The sequence below is a fragment of the Ursus maritimus genome, unplaced genomic scaffold (assembly GCF_017311325.1).
Source record: "Ursus maritimus isolate PB19 unplaced genomic scaffold, ASM1731132v1 scaffold_14, whole genome shotgun sequence".
Taxonomy (NCBI): domain Eukaryota; kingdom Metazoa; phylum Chordata; class Mammalia; order Carnivora; family Ursidae; genus Ursus; species Ursus maritimus.
This window is the reverse complement of record NW_024423786.1, coordinates 13083209-13105008: the sequence shown is the minus strand read 5'-3', so window position 1 is coordinate 13105008 and position 21800 is coordinate 13083209. Positions and strand designations below refer to the sequence as shown.

At 41.6% G+C, this 21800-nt stretch overlaps 1 protein-coding gene across 3 annotated transcripts in view; it reads right to left on the bottom strand.

The window, feature by feature from the left end:
• The window catches only part of SUMF1 (sulfatase modifying factor 1), an 89515-nt gene that overhangs the window by 23669 nt on the left and 44046 nt on the right, over positions 1 to 21800 (bottom strand). For 2 of the 3 annotated variants that reach the window (XM_040628532.1, XM_008697942.2), the window contains exons 5-7: positions 19941 to 20063; positions 19079 to 19193; positions 13818 to 13931 (exon numbers count right to left, since the gene is read on the bottom strand). In XM_040628532.1, coding sequence (XP_040484466.1) covers positions 13818 to 13931; positions 19079 to 19193; positions 19941 to 20063 — 352 coding nt within the window. The remainder of the gene's footprint in view (positions 1 to 13817; positions 13932 to 19078; positions 19194 to 19940; positions 20064 to 21800) is intronic. The other variant, XM_040628533.1, reaches the window with a different exon arrangement.

The window sequence follows — 21800 nt, the reverse complement described above, 5'->3', positions numbered from 1 at the left end:
AGGCACCATAAATGAGCCACAACGTCAGGCAGATACGTAGAAAGTGTTTGTGTGAATATACAAGACCACTGCTGACATACTTTTTAAGGCAACATGATACTGGCATGTTTCACATCATCCCTTTTCTCGAATCCCTCAGTGACACCACTGTCTTTTTAGACTTATAGTTCTTCCTGCATCTTCCCTCAGACAACTGCAAGGTTTGCTTCAATGCTCCACTGAGTGTCTCCGTCAGATGGCACTTCACCAGACGGGCTGAAAGATCATGCCTTCCCTCCACCCACCATCACTATCTTTCCTCTTACCCCATATATCCCTTTCTTCCTAGCTGTGGTATAATAAAAAACAAACATTTGGTCTTTGTCTCTGGTTCCTGGCAAACAGCTTCTAAAACCCTTGGAATGTCCTCAGTGATGACTCTCCTTCTTTTGTAAGATAATGAGATGTTTCATTAGGGACAGGGGTTGGGTGTGTAGCTACCTTCAGGATGAAGCCTGGTTGCCAGAAAGACCAAGCCATTAGAGGGCTTGGAACTTTCAGGCCCACTCTTGACCTCCAGGGAGGGGAGGAGGACTGGACATCGGGTTCAATCACCAATGGCCAATGATCTGATCAATCACACTTACTTAATTAAACATCTGTAAAAACCTCTGAACAACAGGGTTCAGAGAGCTACCAAGTTGAACAATCGGAGGTGCTGGGAAGCTGGCAACCTGGAAAGGGCATGAAAGCTCTGTATCACTCCACTTCCATACTTCCCTATGCATCTCTTCTATTTGGCTATTCCTGATTTGTATCCTTTATAATTAACCAGTAATCATAAGTAAAGTAACTTCTTGAGTTCTTGAATTGTTGCAGTAAATATCAAGCCTGAAGAGGAGATCATGAGAACCCCCAAGTCTGTAGTCTGCTGGGCAGAAGTGTGCCTAGTGTGGTGATTTCTCATTTGGAGCTGGCATCTGAAATGAGAGCAGCCTTGTGGGACTGAACCCTTGATCCGTAGTGTCCGACACTAACTCTGGAAATAAAAAGTGCTGGGCTTACGACAGATTACAAGCAGGAAGTATCAGTGAGAAAACTGCAGAGATCCCACAGAGTGAGCCGTGGCAGGAGGCATCACCAGGGAGCCACCACACAGATGAGGAAGGCAGGAGAACCAGCATCTAGTCCGGGTTCTGTCACTCTACTCTTGACCTGAGTGTCCTCGCTTGTGAAATGCAGGTGCTGCACTAGAAACCCTACGAAGTCCTTTCTTCACCACCATTCAGCACAAGCTGGTGGATACATCCCAGATCCTTCCACTTTAAAGCTTCTCCATCCCAAATCATTTCGCTTTCTCTGGGATCCTTTCCACTAATGCTTGCCAAGATGAGAGGTAAGCAACACAACTGTCTTTCAGGTGCCTTAATCAAGGATCCGAACTTTTTTTTTTTGTAGTGAAATACCCATAACATAAAACTTACCATTTCATCCATTTTTAAGTACAAGTTGATCCTTCAACAACATCGTTTTGAACTGTACAAATCCACTCCTAGGCGGATTTTTTCCCCAATACACTGTAGTCCTGTAAATATATGTTCTTTTACTGATTAACACTGTCTTTTCTCTAGCTTACTTTATTGTAAAAATACAGTATACAATACATATAACATACAAAATATGTGTTAATTGACTGTTTATGTTATCGGTAAGGCTTTCAGTCAATAGCAGGCTATCAATAGTTACCTTATAGAGAAGCCAAAAGTTGCATGTGGATATTTAATTATGTAGGGGTCAGTGCCCCTAACCCTCCGTTGTTCAAGTGTCAACTACATACAGTTCAGTGGCATTAAGTACAATCAAACTGTTGTGCAACCATCACCACCACCCAAATCCAGCACTCTTTTCATCCTGCAAAACTGAAACTCAACCCATTAAACACTAAGTCCCTGTTCTCCCGTGGCAACCACAAGTGCTAAATGCACAACCACTATCCTTTCAGTCTCTATGAACCTGGCTGTTCTACGTACCTCATTTAAGCAGACTCGTACAATATTTATCTTTTTGTGACTAGCTTATTTCACTTAGCATGTCTTCAAGGTTCATCCATGTGATAGCCTGCATCAGAATTTTCTTCCTTTTTATGGCCGAATAATATATCATTGCATGTTTGTACCATATTTTCATTAAGCATTCATCCATCAGCGGACACGTAGGTTGGTTCCACCTTTTGGCTATGGTAAATAATGCTGCTGTGAAAATGGGTGTACAAATATCTCTTCAAGACCCTACTTTCAATTTTCTGCCGGAATATATCCCAAGTGGAACTGCTGGATCATATAGTTCTATTTTCAATATTTTGAGGAAACCTATGCTGTTTTCCACAGCAAGTCCCAGCAATAGTTGGAGCTGAGTTCCAATTTCTCCACATCCTTACCACCACTTATCATTTTCTGTTTTTTAAATAGTAGCCATCCTAGTGGGTATAAAGTGGCCAAGGGCCTCAATTCTGAGAGCCACTCTATCCAACTTCCTGGCAGGAAGTAGAGGGGGGAGTGGGGAGCAAGGTACTAAGAAAATGGTTAATGCTCTGACCTATTAATGGTAGGTATTTAGGGGCTGTTGAAGAGGCATGGACTATAGTAATTATGGAAATAAATGGTAGCTTTTAGTACCATTGTTAAAGATCATGAAATACCTAGGATGACAACCAGTTATCATAAATATAGAAGAAGCAACCATTAAGAGAAAGTAAGTAGCCCACTGAAACTCTGCAACAAAGAACTAACTTTCTCATCATCTGCTATATGGAATAGAACATTCATGGTCTATCCAGTGGATTAGTTCTAAAGTACACTTCATCCTAAACAATGCAGGGTACATAGTAGTATCATCCTCAAGGAAGTAACTTCTGGGCCAACTAACCAAACCAACAAAATGACAGGGTACAGACTATATTTGCTGAAAGGTCTGCTCCACACTCAACCACTTTCATCTCTCATAATAATGGTATAAAACTATTCAGCCCTACTTACAAAGTCAGATATGGCTCTAAGCATTGCTTGAAGTGAGAAAAATAAAGTGTAGCCTTCCTAAGGATTTCATTTATCACATTCTCTTACTCTCACAACTTTCTGTGTTCTTCAGTGACAACTCATTAGCAGTTATGAAGCCAGTATAAGCAATTAGCTTGTGCCAAATGGTATTTATAAACATTATTTTCAAAGAATACTTGAAGACGTCCATGATTTTATTTTCAACATTTAGAAAATAGACAAGTGGTAAGGGCCCAATTCCATAAGTTCTGTTGCTTCATTAGAAGCAGTGTGTACTTCCTTTAGTAGATATGAACTAGAGACTGTCCACAGAAAGAAGCGTTATTTATAACCGCACACTACCAGATGGCTTATCTCCTTATCACATTCCTAAAAAGGTCCAGAACAAATGTCTTCCATGGATTTGATTTCAGGGTAAGGTATCAGTTCACAGCTTGCTAACTTACTGTATTTAAATTGTCATTACACATGAAACACAGTGGTCATAATTAGATTTATCAAATGCTTACTACATAACAGCCACTACACTAAAATTTTTCTTTGCATTATCTTACTAAAACTTCTCAGTAACTCCACAAGGGGTGCTACCATTTCCTTAACCAATGAGGAAGCTGAGTGAGAGTTTAAGTGACTTAATGTAGTGGGCTGAGCTAGGAAACCAGGTCCAACTCCAGAAATGCAAGCTTTCAACCATCATGTTATACTTCTTCTGTATATACAATTAAGTACATACGCAGGTATACGTAACTAGGTGACTTTGCTTGATTCCTTAACATCTGCAAGCTCCATGAGGGCAAGGGAATTATGTCTGTTGGATTCCCAGAACCCAACATGTGAGTCTGGCATTGAGTGGGCTGCCAATAAATTTTCCTGAATGAATAAAAGTATAAACTTATATAGAAATCACACATGTGGATATGTATATGACTACATTATAAATGTGTCTTCATGAAAAAAAATTCCCAGAATAACCTGGCAAAAAAGATGACTTAACTGTTCTATTTTTCTCTTCTCAATAACACGGTTTTATTTCCAGATCCTTAGGGAAAGAACAAATGAGTCACACGATGGCATAGGGAGTCATGAAAGGTAAGGCTATAGAAATGGGAAATGACACTATATTACTTTTACAATTAATTAACAAGTCAAATGTTGGGTACAAAAGCTGATTTGCTGAATCAATAATTTTTAAAAATAATTTAGTGGAAATAACAGATTAGGAAAGTAAGGACAGAAAGTTGATTTAAAATCTCAAGATGGAAGGAACGAGAGGCATAATTCCCTGCCTCTCCCTTGCTTTTGGAAGAAGCCACTGCATGACACAGCAATTCACATCTCCTAAATTATCTTCCATATTTATAACACTTCCTGAAATTCCTGACTTAATGTAGGCAGTTTGCGATAAAATACTACAAGGAAGTAAGTAGCCTTTCATGTTTTGCTTTTCAAATAACATCTGGAGTCCAGTAAACACTGTACAAGTCTCAAGATCAGGAGACCTGGGATTTAATCCTGACCCTGAAAATCAAATTCAAAATCTGGGGCAAAGTCAACACCTTTCTCTACTCTATGACTTATCATAAGAAATGAGTCTAAGACCACATGCCTCCTTTTGCACAAGCAGGAATATTTTGAGGATATGAGAAACAGAGAGAGAGACACTGAGAGAGAGAAAGCACTTTGAAGTCTTCGGGGGGGGGGGAACCTATAGATGTAAAGAATAAGCACTTTGACTTGATTCCTCACAAAAGCACTAGGCAGCCTGGGGTAAAATCAGGGTGATCAGGTCTGAGGCTTATCTCTTCTTTTGGAACCCAAAACACACTTTACACTAATAATCTAGAAAGCTAATATGGTGAAGGGCTTGGGCAACTGTCTTCAAGTTGACAGAGACCCTACTTTTTTTTTCTTTCCAAACAAGTGGGTAATGATTCCACCTCTGATTGAGAAGTGCCATGGGAAAATAGTTTATGAATATGGACTGTTGTGTGTCAAAAGCTATAAAGATGAGAATTATTCTGTGTGTTGGGAAATACACATATGTTAAATTAGCTTTTGTTGACTGCCAAGCATGATGAGAGAGAGATCTTGACTGAAAATGTTGCATAAGTTAGGGGCTAAGTGAGGAGAGTATTGGGAGAGTCATTGTAAAACCAAGAAGAAAACCATCCTAAATATGCAGAAAGTGGGACAAGAAGCCCATGGAGTGGAAGACAGGACGCCATGTGTGGTTGAGAAGGTCTGGTCCTGGAGGCAGCTTCTAACCTTCTGGCTGTCAATTCATACCTCAGAGGACAATGAGACAGGAGATTAAAACCTCTGCAAATGATCCATTATGTAGGCCTACTTCCACCTAGAATTTCGTGAGTACCCCTTCTCTGGCCAGAAAAGCTGCTCAGACCTGATTTTTCAGCTTTGGACCCAAATAAATAAGGGAGCATCTGCAAGCCCTACCACGCTCCTTTCTTCGTAGCCCTTTCCAGGTAAGTAGCCTTACACTAATAAGGACACGTAAGTGCACAGAGGCACATGGAAAGAATAAACAACCTTTGAGAGGAAGCCAAAAACCTGGGCTTTGGGTCTGACTTCCCAAAGGTCAATGGGGCAAAAACTTGCTATTAACATAGAAGTAAGGGACCATAATTAGGGATTTTGAAATGCAAACTCTCTGTAGGCAAGGACTATAATGTTTACTCCCGCACATAGCACATGTTCATTAAATGTTTATTAAATAAATGAAAGAAAAAGAACTTAATCTGGTCCAATGAAAAACAGGAAGACGTGCTGAAGGGGAAAGGATTTTGACAAAGGAAATGTTCCAACTGAGAGGAAAATAATAAGTGGCTCTAGAGTAATGACGATGTGGCAGGCACAGTGCTAACTGCTCTAATCTCTTTTTAATCCTCAGAACAACCCAGGGTCCTTAACTGTGATTGTTACTCCCATTTTATAGATGAGGAAACAGAATCAAAGGATGTCATCCTCTTCCCATGAGGCCACCATGCCATCAAGTGGCAGAACTAGGATGTGGACCTAGGTCTGGATCATTTTTAAACCAGTCCTCTTAACCATGTTACTGCTGGCTGCTTCACCCGTCATTGTCTACTCTCCAAGCCGGTGCCAGACACTGGGGTGGTGGCCCAAATTTATTGTGCCCTAGGAATTGCTTGCTACATCCCTAGCAAATGTGTAGATGAAGCAATAGGGCGGACAAGGGCAAGATGACTCACCTAAGGCCCCACAACATTTTCAAGTTCAATCTCAGATGGAAACCCAGGCTATTGACCTCTGCTTTCATCAGGTAACAATGGTCCTGCAACTTTGTGCAGCAGGAAGACCCTGACTGACGATGGCAAATAATCACAGTAACAAACTCTTCACTCTTTCATTTAACACTTCTGTTATAAGCCCAATCCATTAGGCTGACCTTCTGTCATCCCAGTCTTACAGCACATGGCTTGCCCTTCCCAGGAGTGCCATACACTGTGAAAAAGATAGCTCATCAAAGCCCTTTTACTGAACATACCAAGCTAACAAAGACAATTTACAAGTCATTCTCCAAAACCCCTAGCTGGTTAGGTAAGAGAAATTCCTTAACCAGCTCTAATGCTCCCATAAGAATGGGAAAAATACACTTTAGCAAAACTAAAAAAACAAGCACACATGGATACAGGCATGCATACACATACACACACACACACACACACACACTTCACTATTTTTACCTTTACTCTGAGCATGGAAAGGGCATGACGCTTCAGGACTGAAGGGCAAGCGCAGGGCAGCTGTGGCGCAGGGTCCCAGCGGTGGGGTACTTATTTCAAGAAAATGAAAGCAAAGGAGAAAGAAGAGACAAAACTCCTTCTCTGCATACCATGAATTCCTCAAAGGGCTGCACCCTGTCTTTCCTATGTTCTGATGTCAAGGACCTAGCATAGTGACCTCACCGACTACTGCCATCCTTTCCAAGGGCACCTCCTCAGAGAAGCCCCCACAGCTCCAACCAGCAGAGAACAGAGGCTCTCACTTCTACCACATCAGCAACAATTCTTACCATAGTGCCTCTTGATTAATCTGGCCACTACCCAACCTCTAGACTTCTTAACAACCAGGCCTGTCTCATGCATCTTTGCATCCCGAAAACAGCCCTGGAACACAGAAGTGCTCAGTAAATGAGGGCTGAGCCCCTGTTCACAGTGTATCAATGATAAAACTACAGCCAACTCTGTCATTTATAAGAAGCTGGAAGGAAAAGCTACTATCATAAGTGACAGTGCTGACAGTCACAGTGATTTCTATAGGCTGTTTCTCAAGGTTGAAACCCATAAAAAACTGAACTTCATGGAGAGAAGAGACAGATTTTGCATTAAGTTTCAAAACACAGCTATAAACTAGAGAAAATTCAAAAAAGTTTTCCTTCAAACTACTTTAAAGAAAGTTACATGAAAAAACATCTGTATGGCAACAATATCTGGGGAGACATAGCCTAAAATCAATATATATGGGGGAAAGGAGGAAGTTTTATTTGGCTACAAGCTTTCTAGGGGCCAACAGTAAGATGCGCTCTTCCCACTGCTGCCTCACTGCTCATAAGAGTAGGAGGGCTCTCGATAATAGTGCTAGACGACTGATAATGATTAAAACCAAAGCTGCCAAATATTATATGCTTGCTATCTGCAAATATCGTGTTGGGCGATACAAACATTCTGTCCATCCCTCACAATTCTCTGAAGTAAGGCTCATCACCCTCTCTTAAGAAAGAAGCAAACTGAGTCCCAGAGTAGTTATGTGACTTGCCCAGTGACATACAATTGGTAAGCCAGAATTATAGCAACAAAATTCAAACCCAGTTCTATTGGATTCCACTGGCTCACCTCTTAACTGCTGACACAATCTATGAGACTTGATGAGAGAGAATGAAAAAGGACTGCCCCCGTATTATTAGCATGGATCAGGGAACATCTAGAAGGCTGAGAATGGTTCTGGGTGCCCATTTAGAAAAAGGGACCTTCCCCCACCCCCACTCATGTTATTCAGAAGAATGTAATCTGGGTTGCCTTGAATTGGAAACCAAGTTATTCAAGGTGCACCTGAAGGTTGGGGATGCTTATCTAGAAAGAGAAAGATGAAGGGGCACAGGCTGTGACTATCTTCAGGTATCTGGAAAGCTTTCATGTATAAGACAGAGAGAAAATGTGTCCTGTGTTCTCACCAAGTGCAAGATGAGATGAAGCTGCAGGAGAGAATACTTTGGTTGGCCAGAGGAACCTCCCAACAGTGAGAACATCTGATAATGGGATAAGTTGCCCCAGGTGCTAGAGAGGCTACAGGACCACAGAGGCCAGGGGTATCAAAGAAGGGATTCCTGCAGGGGTAGAAGCTGGAGGTGTTCACTTCCCACCTTCAAGATCCCCTGACCCTCCAAACTGAGAGAGGAGGCCATGATACATTTGAGTGTCCTGCTCTATTTGCTCAGGAAGAGTCAAAAGTAACATGAGACTGTAAAGGTAATTTTACTGTAAAGTAGAAACAGTGTTTTTACGATCTTCCAAAGAGCAACTAGAATTAGCATTTACTCTTTTCAAGCAAAAAGAAAGTGTTTAGATAATACGTTTGAAAATGTAGTTACAACATCTAAATATCTCAGCCATATATATTCAAACTTACTCCTATTTCCCAGCATTTTCTTTGCTGTCATTGGATGATCAACCTTGTTCCAGAACCACAAAGAAAAGTGGCAGTGGATAAACACGAGCTTTTCCTCCAGAATGATTTCCATCTTCCACTTGGGAGAAAAAAATAAAATTCTTTTCCTAAACATAGTCCCAAGACGGTGATATTTTGATCACCATGCTTTCCTCTTGGCACATACTAAAACACAAGGTAAACCATATTAATTTACCGTCAAGCTTAACTCAACTTCATTAACACTTCAGTGCTTTTTTCATTTTTAACACTAGGTTCCTTCTCCTTCAGATTGATTTACTCATGCCCCTGAAACATCCTCATTAAGAATATGTGAATGAAGTCCTTAGAGCAGGTAAAATCCTTAGGCAGGTCCTCCTAGCACAACCTGGGTACTCGATGCCTGCTTGCTGCCCTGATTAGGCTGCTGTGTGGGGCAGTCACGGGTGTGGCAGGCTCAACTAAGAACGAGGATGTGCTATCGACTGGGTTTTTTGCCAGGCTGACCCAAGGACAGTCACATGCCATTGGCAGAGCAGGACTAGGAGACAGGCTAAGCAGGAGTCCAACATTTTTGCTACACAAAATTCATGCATTCACGCAGTGGCAGGAGCCCAGAGAAGGAGTTACTGGGAAAAGGAGCAATCAAGTGTGGAGTCTAGAGGATGGACAAAAGTAATGTAAGTCTAAGTCCCAAGGGCCGTCATCCAACGGAAATGGAGTATTTGAGCGGCACTGACGAGTTTGGCACCTGCCAGCACGCCGGATGTGTGGATCTCAGGTCAGAGGGAAGGCGTGTGCCAAGTGTGATAGGCAAGGGCTCAGAGTGTCATTCAAAACCAGCAGAGTACAAACTCTGCAGACAAGGAGGACTTACAGCCTCCCTGGGCAATTCTATACCATGACAAAGCAGCCTTGCAAAACAGGACACATTTCCAAAACTGTCTAGGGCTATACGATCTAATTGAACAACCAAATTCCACACTGACAAAAACAAAACAAAACTCAATCTCCAGCTAACAGAATGTGGCAAGCAGCCAGGATTCATTCAAAGAAGGAATACTTTTTGGAAAACTTTATTCCCACTGGCCTTGAATGAACCACGAAGCACTAGCAAGTTTTTCATTGTAACGATGACTATGTGATATGCCAACAAAAGGTAAGGATAGGGGGAATATCAAGTACTCATTATTATATTATAAATATCACTTTCTTCCATTCTGCTTCCCAAAGCCAACATTCCTCAACAATTCTGCTTCACAGGACCATATAATAGCCCACTTAGGTAGCCAAAACAGAACTTACACAAAAACAGTAAACAACAATACTTTAAAGGTATAAAATATTTTCACATGCAACATTATCAAATTTAATTTTACAAATATAATCATTACCAATTTGCAGATAAGGAAAGTTAAGGTATTCTAAGTGTAGAGAGATGTCTTCACTATTAAGTGGCAGAGCTATAATCCAAGTTACTTTAACTAATTCCAAGACCAGAGTTCCTTCCCTCAGAAAAAAAAAAAAAGCTGTCCAAAAGAAACCATATACCTCAAAGTTAAGAGTGGGAAAGATCACGCCATCCCTTCCCATTTTCAGTAAGCAAGTCAGCATGGTACGTGGGTAGTGAGAGCGAGTCTGCAGGTGTTGGAAGTTAGGGTGCTACGGAAGCTCTACACACTCTTTTACTGAAAGCACTGTGTACTGCCACAGATTAATAGGGGACTTGGGGTGAGGTAACAGAAAAGGAAAAAAAAAAATAATGACTTTCAGCTAAGACCAAACCAACTGTCACTTCATAGGGTCAAATACCTCAGCCTCTCGCAGGACTGTGTGTACAAAGCACACAAGACATTTCTACCACTTGCTTTTGCCATAAATGACTGCCCAATAAAATAAGCACCAATGATTAACTTTTGCTCCCTGGAAGTCCTGGATAAGAAAAAGATATTCCCTGACTAGCCTTTGCATACAGAGCCCTGATTTTTCTTAATCTCCCCAAAGAAGCTTTAAAATGATTTGCCATTACGAGTTCGTCTCGGAGCTAACATATATGCATGACACTGAAGACGTCAGTTCCTGAGTCGAAATGTTTACTAATCACATGGATATTTTGGTTCAAAACACTCCCTGAACATGTCTATTTCCAACGAGCATTTGCTTTTGAAACACCTGAAATACGAAAAGTGGTCAAACTCCCTCAATTCTAGTTCTCTGAAACTGGCTTTGTTATATAGGACCAACTATTATGCACCACATTCTTTGCCCGGCACTGGAGATACACAGGCCCTTAGGGAAAGAGGGCAAGTAAATTAAGACCTCGGTGAGAAACAGAGGTTTTAACTAAACCAGATGAGAACTACTGTAGCTGTGAGGAAGTGCAGGGCCCAAATTCCAGAGCAAAGGGAAGCCCAGAGGTGAGCCTTTCCCAGCCTCACTTAGTTTCACCTAGGGGTTCTGTTGATTCACAATGGCAGCAGCTCTAAGGCTGAGAAGCTGAGCAGAACTTTCAATAGACGCATGGCCTAAGGAAACAAAAAACTGGATTTCAGGCCCTTCAGGGAAGAAGAGTCATAGTAAAACCCCTGTCCTTTGGTTGGCACCCTGCTATATGGCCAGACTAGCCCTCACAGGGACTGAAGCTCAGCTTCAAAACATCTCCGTTCCTGACTGGAGTGAGCTCATCTGAAATAGAAGCTTCCAGAGGCAAAGGTGAATTCTCTCTAGAGAAAGATCACACTATCCAGACCCCTGATTACATCTACAATCTTTCACATCCACTGTGTGGTACTCATTCAAATACAGCCAGGCATGTGAGGAAACAAGATGTGACTCCAAAACCAAGAACGACATCAGAAGAAAGTCAACGGGGCAGCCAGATACCAGAGTTATCAGATGCAGACTTTAACATACAATGACTAAAAACCACAGTGAGACAGCGCTATCCATCAACTAGAATAGCTTAAATTAAAAATATTAACAATACCCAGTGCGAACTTGGAGAATAGTTTCTGTTCTTTTTCTCTGGTTAATAGAAATAGGTAAGTACAGTAAAATGTTAATATATGTTAAATGTAAATGATAGGCATCTATTATACTACTTCCTGTACTTTTCTGAATTTTTGTTAAATTTTATAATTCAACATTTAAAGAAGGAGAAGGTATGACTAAAAAGAGATCAGCAAGGATTACATTATGTTAGCCTTCAGAAATTGTATTCAAGAGTCTGTACTTTCTACTTTAGAAACCAAGAAGCCACTGAAGGGTTTTAAACGGAGGAAAGGCTGCATTAGACCTGTTCTCTGTAGAGGTCATTGTGGCTGCCCAGTGCAGAGAGAGGGAAGGAGGGCCCAGCTGGGAGGCTGGCGTCGTCATGTGGATGGGAGATGCTGAGATGCAGCGGTACCGGAAATGAAGGTAGTTGTAAAGATCTGAATGATGGAGTCTGAGTTTTCTAGGAAGCTGGGATTTAGTTCTCCAAACAGATGAATCTAATCCCAGTCAAATCAGGAAGGAAACGAGGCCAGTGTGACACAGAGAAATCTAAAATGAGAACAATTTATAAAGCATGGACAACATAGATAGAGCCTGGGACTGGGGAAGACAAGAAAAATGTGAATTTTTCTGCAAATCCTTAGAAGAAACACAAGCGGTTCTAAGACGGAAAGCTAATAAGCACTCAGCTTGACAACAGATGGTCAGATAGATACATTCACAACTTGCCAGAATTCTGAAGCCTTGTGCACCCCCTTCCAAACATGCAGATGCTTTTATCTGAGGGGGGAAAAGAAAATTCTATTTCTGATTCTGACAGCAAATGCCAAGTCACATCTTGCCAGTAGAGGATGGCGTTTCCCAATCACAAACCTACAGAGAACTTCACAACCTTATTCTCGTTTTGGAGAGAAGAGTTGTCTCTGACCTCTACTTCTACCAGCCCTGCCAGAAAGTACAAGGGAAATGAGGGGGGAATGGCAGTTTCTGAAGAACTCAGCTTTTTCATCTGCACCCAAGAAAGTAGGTTTATGTCTCCAGATTATTCATGAGCAGCCCACGTGTTCTTCTGTGAAGAAAAATCAAGCATATCAAACAAATTTATCCTCATATTCTGAAAAATGGCCTGAGGCACAGAGTCTGACAATTTCTTCAATTACTCGAGCTGCTTAACCCTCCACTGAGAAGAGATCGAAGAATTAATTTTCTTTACCATGAGTCTTTGTGCCTTTCCCAAAGATTAAAGATGAAAACTGAGCATATTAAGTTCCCAGTCTAGCTAGTTTGGGTATAAATATATATTCTTGGGTCTGACTTATGAATGTCTAGTTTGTTAGAGATAGGGTTTTTAAATGGTTCTTTCCCCCCAATCTGTTCACCGAACAAAAAATATTCAGACACGTTCTTTTTAAAGGAAGTACTTCCCACCTACATGCCCATGTAGTGTCTTAATTTTTGTATATTCTCCTGGCAGAGCTTGGTTTTAGGGGCAGAGGAGAATACCAGTTGTATCCAACATTCTGATACCAGAGTAAGTAAAACTTAGATAAACATGGTTGTCTTAATTGCCAAGGCATATGATGCGTTGAACTGACATACTGCAGAGTTCGGGAAATAATCACTAAGTGACTCAACTTCCTGACTCAACATTCACCAGAAAATACCCTTGCTCATTTTCTCTAAATGATGCCACTGAATCAAAATTTTAGCCAATCAAAACTCAGGCAATTAGCTGCATGATCAATACCATCTAGCAGATCTCACTGATTATTACTAAAAACATTAATGAATTTTCACATAGTTATTTAGATATCTCACTTTGATCAAATTTTTATGAGACTGAATATAATTTCTAAAGTTATAGGCAGAATCCCTCAAATAATTATCACCATCTCAACCCAGCAGCATATAAAATGTTCACAGACATTTCTGCACAATGCTTTAAGCTTGAAATAAGAGACATGTGCTTAATATCCCTTTGGGGGAAATTCCAAGATGAATTTCAAGGGCACACAAATACTCCCCAGAAACACAAAAAATTCTTGCCTGCCTAGGGGATGGATGCAACCTTCTCACGATATGCAGTCTGAGAAAGATACTCACTGGATTAAGCGTTTTTTCAACAGAATGGTGAACGGTCCACCAGTCTGAAGTCCATTCCCACACGTTCCCTACTATATTGTATAAGCCATAACCATTGGGAGGAAAGGCATCAACCTAAAATTAAGAAAAGGGAAAATGCTGTCAAACTACTTATCTTGTTTAGAAAAGATCTTTGCTACAGAAATGCACTAAAAGAGCTATAACTTCAAAGTATGAATATTAATTTTCATCCCAACAGTCAAAACGCAATTTGGCCAATGTAAAAACAAAGAAAGAGACATTTTTCGGCTTTGAGTTCTCAAGGGGAGTTTAGAAACTTAAGGAGAGTTTGTATCACATGGTAGGAGAGCCAATAAAACTATTCCTAATAGAGAGACTAATAATAATAAGTTGAATCTGTATCTGATGGGAGGAGGGGACAGGATGATATTTCAACCCTCAAAAGCATTACAGAAACATCATATTAGACCCAGTATAAGTCTTGTCATCAGAGCTAAGGTATGTGGCCCCACAGTGTCTTTTAGCACTGAAAGCCGCCAAGCCACTTCGGTCCTCTCCACCAGCCCCCTACAACTCACTCTTATCTTTAAGCCTCAGACATTATCATCAAAACACTGAGGGGACTTGTTTTTCTAAAGAAAATGTGAATTCATTATCAAGCATATTTGTAAGAGAAGGTTTGCAGTCAGTCTCCGGAATCTGGAAGTATGAGGCCAACTGTAGGGGTTCGTCAGCAAGCAATTATATCACATTTCAAAGGCAGGTCAGACAGTCTGCCACATAATACTGTCACAGACACACAGCCAAAGTATAAAGCTTTTTTAAGAAGGAGGGAGGGGAGAGGGATGAGAAAAAAAACTTTAAATGAGCAACAGTAAGTACAGACAATTATGCTATTGTGTATATTCAACTTAAAATTTTTTCCCAACATTTTTCTAATGGCAATTCTCAAACATAAAGAAAAATTTCATTAAAAAAAATATCAAGTTACCTAGAAATCTTTTTTTTTTAAGATTGTATTTATTTATTTGAGAGAGAGAGAGAACACAAGCAGGGGGAGGGGCAAAGGGAGAGGGAGAAGCAGACATCCTGCTGAGCAGGGAACTTGACCTGAAGGGGAGGGTTTGATCCCAGGACCAGAGGGAGATCAAGACCTGAGCTGAACACAGACACTTAACCCACTGAGCCACCCTTAAAAATCTTTTTGTAAAAAATAAAATAAAATATAAAAATAAAAATATTTTTGTAAATTCATGTTTTTCCCATACTAATAAAGTAGGACTAAAGAAATGAATAAACTAAAATTCACTTTTATTTGGCTTCAGAAGGTTTCAGGTCGACATATGAATATGGATGCATACTTGGGCAATTCAGAGCACTTCAAAGTTATGAAGCTACTCCTTAAAAGAACTTCATCTGGATGAGTTGGAACGCTAAAAAATGTTACCACTCTGCTTCCATACTCAGCACTCATTATGGAAACAGCAGTACTTATTCACTGCTTCATTCAGTAATTCCATGCATGTCAACTGAAGGCAGGATGGGTTCGATGACGTAAGACATCAAAGAGCTTACTGAGGGAGAAAAAAGAATATACCCAAAACAAAAAATCCAATTCTGTAAGACTCTGGGATGAGTAGGAAAGTGAGTGGGGAAAATATGCCTCAGAAATTCCCAAGAGGGTCAGGATTTCTGGCTGCAATGATTTCTGGCTGTACCCCCTCTACAAAGGTAGAGGTGTCTTATTGGAATCAAGGTCAGAGTTCAAAGTTCAGAGAGACAGTAAAGGCAGAGAGGCCACAGGCATGAACTGTTCAAAGAATAGGGAGATGATCAGAAAGAGCAAGGTGGAATAAAAGCTGGAAGGAATGGGAAGAAAAAGAAGAAATTTGTTTCATGAAGAGAAGCAAAGGAGCCAGGGGCCCAAGAGCAATTAAAAGAGGAAAGAAATATTCTGGAGGAAGGAATCATTTCTCGGGCTCATAGAACACACAAGCGGAGGGGGCTCTCCAGTCCGTCTGCTGAGATCCTGTTTATGTGCCCACACTTAGCAGCTACTGAACAAGCAACTTAACCGAGCTGGTGCTGTTAAACCATGAAGATGAGGAAATAATAATATCTACTCAAAGGTTTGGGGTTTTCTCCCCCCTTTAAATAATCTGATGTTTAAGTAAGGTAAAATCTGGAGGTCACCAAGCCCCAAATCACCATCTGTTATTAAGGAGAATAAACCTTGTAACTGCTCATTATTAAATTAATTGCACTAACCAAAGCTTCCTTCCAGGAAACTCAAAAGAAAACAAATGTGTATGAGAAATATTTCAAACCCACTTATTTTCAAGTGAATGAACTGATATGCATTAAAATCAAAACACACTAATAGTTGCATAAGAGCAGCTTAGCAAAATAAAAATCCAATTCTTTAGATTCGCTGTGGTCAGAACAGTGTGCTCCGTCCAGACCAGAAGTAATAACATACATGAAAGACAGGTGAGGGGCTGTTTCACTGCAGTCCATTCCCTCACTGAAAATAAACTCCTTCCCTCAAATGACCAGAGCTTGTGGACACAAGAGCAGCGAAGGTGGACGTGAGATAATTCTCTGGGAATTTTAGTCCCGTTTTGTTGAGTCCCATTTTGAAGATACGGATCTTGTTATGTCTCTTTCCAAACACAGGTGGAGGCCGCCTCTCTGTGGTCTGCTGTTTCCTTCTTCCCAGGTCATGTTTCTCAAGTTAGCTGTTGGAGGGCCCCTGGTACCTGTTCTGATTTTGTCTTAGAAACATCCACGGCAGCTTCTTCAGGTAAGTTCTGTTGAATATATTCCAATATCTATAGACATCTGCTGCACTCCCAGTTAAATGTTCCGATGCTAAACATCTGTAAAGTGTTCTTATTTCACGGGGAACTTTGTGTTTTCTGAAAAGGGGCCCGGACTTAAGGATAAATGACTATTTTCCTTGGAGGCTCAAGTGCTTAAATAAGATAGGAAATCCTACAGCAGTAAGCACTGTAAAATATTCGTAACTGTCCAATCCTGCCTTCTCATGGCTCTTTACTAAAACTGACAAGAGCTTATGTAATTTGGTCCATCAGGAGCCCACGTGCCTTAGCATTCAAGGCTTGCTGGAGGGCCCTCCTTCGACAGCCTCTCATCCAGGAAGGGAATCCAGGCTGCTGAGGCCCTTGTCGTGCTAGTCTCTCTTGTGTGTTCACTGCCAAAGAAGGCTGGGTATGGGCCTGACACTCTGCAGCACCCATCGCAGGGGAGTTGCTGCACACTCCTTACCAGCGTGGTTCACTTCAATGGCCACAGTCCTGCTGCCTGCATCTACCAACATCTTTCCGGGGCTCTCATGAGCATCCTCACCGAGCACCTTAACTGATACTCTGTTCATCCTGCACCGCCAGTTCTGTAGACCAAAAGTGGCCCATGAGGCACTGACTGGGCTTCTCACCCATGTAAAGTCTAAGAAAGGGCAGAGCTCCTTCAGTCCCCGAGACCTGGAATCACTTGTTTTGCAGAATACAACTATGTGCTTGAAAAAGTACTAGCTATAGGGAAGGAAACTCTGGAGGAACCAACTTTGAGATCAAATGATTAGTCTTTTGCTTCCATTGGGTAGTGAATCATTTCCCATTGGTTTGTGTTGGTTCCTTTATCACATGCTTAATGCATATATATATGGAGTTCCACACTCACACATATGCACCCCTATACCGACTGGAAGGCTACTTATTCTTATGCAGTATATTATTTACATTAAGTACCAAAAAATGAAACTATAATGCTTTAACCACTATAGCTCAAAATATTTTTAGGTTTCTGCTAGGTCAAGTGTCTCCTAGGATGTCTCAAGGATGCTTCATCCTTTTCAAAAATGTCTTGGTCTTTCTCTCTCACTACTTTATCATTTCAGTTGAAGTTTTAGAGTCATTTGGCCATCTTCCAAATAATGTATCTGTGTTACATTTATAAGTAAATTTTGGAAGAAGTCTTTTTGTGTGAAACAAAAATATAAATATGAAAAAAAAGAGTGTTGAAAGAAAATTATTCTCTGCAACAACAAACCCAGTAAGGTGCTATTTACCCACCGCAAGATTTCTTTTCTCACTGTTCAGAGAAAACGAAATGTTTTTAACATTGCTTCATTAGTGTATGATTTTGCCAGCAGAAGAGCAATGAGAAAGGATCTCTCATACACTTCTGGAGGAACAAGCCACAAGCACTCTGGAAAACAGTATATATCTAAAATCTTTACCACGAAAGTTTTCTAGTCTTTGACTCATTAATTTCATTGCTGGGAATCTATCTTAAACAAATCATCAGAGATAAGATGCTCCTTGGTATACTGTTTAGCAAAAAAACCTCCAAAACACCCCAACATGTATAACCTAAGTGTGTGACTTATTAATAAGAGGCAAATAAATTAGGGCTCATTCAAATGACAGGTTAAAAGACAATGAATTTGGGAAAAACTGTTAATGACAGATAAAATGTTCCTGATATTAAGCAGGGAAAAACAGGATTTTAGGTACTGCATTCAGCATGACCCAAAATATGTAAAAAATATGTAGCTACAAAAAATATGCATATACACATATATATTTATACATTCCATATATATGTATATGTACATATATAAATGTATGTGTGTGTGTGTGTATACATCTACGTATACATCAGAAAAATATATGCTGGCATATATGGGAGTTAAGAGCACGGGCTTTAGAAACAAACCGACCCGGTTCAAATCCCAATTCTGCTGCTCTCCAGCTATGTAACCTTGGGCAAGTTAGTTAACCGCTCTGTCCCTCGGAATGCTCACCTGGAAAATGAGGATAAAGTAATGGTCCCTACCTTACAGAGCTGAATTAACGTTAAATGAGATAATTCATACAAATGCTTAGCACCTGGCCTGGCACACTGCAAGCACAACGACTAGCCGTTATTAGCATCACGAACACAGAAAAGAGGAAATGTACCAAAATGCTAACGGTTGATCTCTGGGTGGCAAAATTCCAGGTCCTTTTAATTTTCCCTTTTATACTCTTCTTGTTTTCCAAAGTTTCTGTAAGTATGATGGAATCGGGAAGAAAACTGTGTTATAAAAAGAACATGTAGTTATTAAGAGCTGCCATGTGCACGAGTGGATGAATGAAGGAAGAGGACAGCAGACTGGTCAGCAAGTGAGCAATGCCTTCCACACCTGTCCACGCTCTCGGGAGCTGCTGCCCGCCTTCCCAAGTCTCACTACTCACAGGGGCAGTTCCTTGGAAGCCGTCCTCCCCGGTGTTGGTCACAGGAAATTCGCCCTGCCAAATGTTGGCATAATGCTGGCCTTTCGGCTGTAGTTTGTTGCCCCAGGGGAAAAGTCTGTCAGAAGAGACACAGGCATCAGCCTGTCAAACAGGCACAGGCTTCTGGATTAAAGTCAAGAGAAGGAATGCAAAGAAAGAGAGAGCATTGCTCACTTGTTCAGAGTGAACTATGTTTTACATTTCAAATATATAAACAAAGCTTTTAACCAAGACTTTTTTTTTTTTTTAACTTCCGCACAACTAGCTCGTATCAAGTTCACAACAAGCTCTGTGTTTCCCAAGTACTCAAGAGGCCTGAAATAAATCACGTAACTAAGAGAAGGACTTATCGAAGGCTGGGAAAGTAGGCATCATTCTGGACTTATATGGTAGCACAATCAGCCAGCATCACACCACACTTTTTTATAAAGCCTCTGCTATTTTAAGGAGCCTTTCCTAGAAGATGTGACCCAAACATGAATTTTCTGTCTCATGGCTCTAGAAGCAGAGAAATACCACTGCTTCAGGAGATGTCTAAAATAAGAAAATCCTAAAAGCAAGGCAGCCTGCCAAAAGGCTCTGAGGAGGACTACATAAGAGCAGAGGGGCTAAATGTGGGGAGCACACTCTGGGGCTGCAGGGAGCCCACTTCACCAGACAATGGGTGACCCTTGCATCAGTATCCCCTAAGTGAGTTCATGGAGATGAAGAAAGCCTAGGAAGAAAAAGCTGTTATTTTTGTTTAAAATCAACTTTCTCCAAAGTAAGCACCACAGATTTAGAAAAAGGTCAACACACAGGCAAGATGAGACCCTCCAAGTACCTGCTTTGCAGGCCCCCACGACAGCTGTATTCCCACTCAGCTTCCGTGGGCAGACGCTTTCCCGCCCACGTGCAGTAGGCAACGGCATCATTCCAGGAGACGTGGAGGACCGGATGATCAGGCCTGGGAAAGAGCAAAGGCAGAGTGAGGAGGGGCACGAATTCTAACAGGAAACAGGAACTGGCTTCAGCCACGCACCCATAATCCCCCTCAGTTCAATCTGGGACACTGAGGTGGTCCTGGTCCCCAACTCAAGCCCCAGCCATGCCACATCTGCCACCTTCCACTGCAGGTTTCTGACATCCCAGGCTCAAATGGCTTATAATCCCTCTTGGAACTAGACTCAACACATTTCTTCACTTGCGGGCAGGCCTGGAGCCCCACAGACCCTCACTCCCTACGGTGGATGTGGAGATGCACCACCCACATCCCCCGTTAAGGAAGACGTGCTCCTCCAGCTGCTGGGAGTGCTCCCTCAGGGTTTCCCCACTGCCGAGAGCCACCTCAGAGCCACCAACGACTAACCACAGCCAGCGCATGAAGGCCCAGCCCTTTCAGCCCACCACAGCTCCATCCTAGTCACCCCCAAGCCCCCTAAGGGATCAGAGGGGACCTCTTGGGCCTGCGCTGTAGTCTTGGCTTCTCCCTCTGCCCGGTCCTGCTCCCTCTCCCTCCTTTGCACAGGTTGCTTGGCTTTAAACTTCGTGCTTTCTACTGCAGATTAGCTGGCTATATTTGCCTCATGCCAGCAGATTCCAAATTAGTATTTTTTCTAAGGGCAGAGAAAGACAAGGAGGGTAAGGGGGAAAGTTGGAGAATAAGGGGAAACACACATTCACATATTCACACACAATTTGCTGTTGATTAAATTGTTAATTCGCTTTTTCAAGTGGACTACACACTCCTAGTCCATTCCTGAAACATCTTTGAATTCCCTACAGCAATTCCATCATGACTTTCATTTATTCTTTCAACAAATGTTTATTGAGTACCTAGTATGTATCAGTAACTGTTTTCAGCAATGATCAGAGATGTACTTTTCTAAGAAAATGGACTCAGTCAGTGGGTAAAATACATTCCCCTCTGGGTTTTCCTTCTGCCTTAGGTTTCTCTTCTATTAAATTCATGCAAGAAAATGTCACTCGGGAGCTAAGAAGCCCAGTCGACCTGAGGTACCCAAGAATCCTAGGACTTTCTGTCTCACAGTCTACTTCCACCACGAAAGCTGCCAGCTCAGACTCTGCAAGGTTTCTGTCCTTTGTCAGAGGACTATATCCCTAAAGCTGAACCTCATGTACGCTCAGCTGCTTGGCAACGAGGGCAGTAACCAGGAATGTTGTCAAAAATAGAGGCTCAAAACTCCCATCTGAAAAAGTGGGTTAGGAGAACAGTTTTCTTGGGCTGTCGAGATGCTGAGTCCTGACCCAACCTTTCTCCATCTCCGGGGCTTAAAGTGCTACTCTATTTTTGCTTGAGATAATTATTTCCTTGCCACCCTGGAGACTTGCTGACCGACTTGCAGCTCTGTGGTTTTTCAGTCAGATGGTGGCTTCAAAGTATGTCAGTCCAGGACTGCAGATAACAAGAATCCTATACCCAAGGCTGGCGCTTCCACAGTGACCACCTGGCCAGACACAAATACTTACCCATAAGACAGATGGTCTTCTTCCTCATAATGACCCACTCATGAGAGAGAGCAAACAGACAGCTTGCAAAGATTAAATGTCAAGAGATTTGTAACAGGCCTGTCAAAGGGGGAAAAAATATGCAAAGGCAACTCTTTGACAGGCCAAATGAGGAAGGAAGATGCCACCTTGTAAGAGCCTTCTATGAATTAGGCACAGTGTATGGGTCTTCACA